Raw genomic sequence first — 876 nt, 5'->3', positions numbered from 1 at the left:
CTGCCACACTGGGTTTGCACTGGGGGGGCCAGAGAGCCGCGAGTGCACGGCCATGGGGACCTGGACTGGGGACAGCTCACGCTGTGAAGGTAGAGCTGTTGCTCAATGGGTCACGGGCCTTGGGTTGATCCTAGGATGTTCTCAGATGTCTTGGACCTTTCATTGCAACGCTTTACCCCCATAGTCTCCAAGCTCCTGCCTGAAGTGTATCTCTATCCCTGCAGCCATCGCCTGTCCAGTGCTCAGTGTGCCTGATCGAGGAGAGCTGAACTGCTCCCACCTCCATGGGGACTTTGCCTTTGGCTCCACATGTGCCTTCTTCTGCCAGGTGGGATTTGTGCTGATGGGGCTGGAAAGCATCAAGTGCACGGCCACAGGGACCTGGACTGGGGATGCCCCACGCTGTGAAGGTAGAGCTGCTGCTAGACCTAGGGTGTCACTGGCCTTGGAGTGATCCTAGGAGGCTCCCCAGCATCTTGGTCCAAGCAGTTTAGACCCCAGTGCCCAAGTTCCTGCTTTGCATTGGGGGGGCCAGAAAGCCGCGAGTGCACGGCCATGGGGACCTGGACTGGGGACACCCCACACTGTGAAGGTAGAGTTGCTGCTAGAGCCCAGGGTGTCACTGGCTTTGGGGAACATCCTAGTGTCACCCCAGCTTCTTGGATCAAGCTGTTTAGCATCACAGTCGCCAGACTCCAGCTTGGAGTGTGTCTGTATCTTTGCAGCCATCTCCTGCCCAGTGCTCAGTGCTCCAGACAGGGGAGAGCTGAACTGCTCTCATCTCCATGGGGACTTCGCCTTCGGCTCCACGTGTGCCTTCTCCTGCCACACTGGGTTTGCACTGGAGGGGCCAGAAAGCCACGAGTGCACGGCTGT

General features: G+C 58.6%; 1 protein-coding gene across 1 annotated transcript in view; it reads left to right on the top strand.

The window, feature by feature from the left end:
* LOC104498231 (P-selectin-like) overlaps positions 1-876 on the top strand; it is a gene marked incomplete at its 3' end in the record, with an annotated part of 4,601 nt that overhangs the window by 3,058 nt on the left and 667 nt on the right. Inside the window, exons 6-9 of the mRNA XM_010141586.1 lie at positions 25-89; positions 225-410; positions 473-592; positions 726-874. Of these exons, the coding sequence (XP_010139888.1) occupies positions 25-89; positions 225-410; positions 473-592; positions 726-874 (520 nt within the window). The remainder of the gene's footprint in view (positions 1-24; positions 90-224; positions 411-472; positions 593-725; positions 875-876) is intronic.

The sequence above is a fragment of the Buceros rhinoceros genome, unplaced genomic scaffold, assembly GCF_000710305.1.
Source record: "Buceros rhinoceros silvestris isolate BGI_N320 unplaced genomic scaffold, ASM71030v1 scaffold21028, whole genome shotgun sequence".
Taxonomy (NCBI): domain Eukaryota; kingdom Metazoa; phylum Chordata; class Aves; order Bucerotiformes; family Bucerotidae; genus Buceros; species Buceros rhinoceros.
Note: the sequence above shows the minus strand (reverse complement) of the source record. Positions and strands in the feature narration are given on the sequence as shown.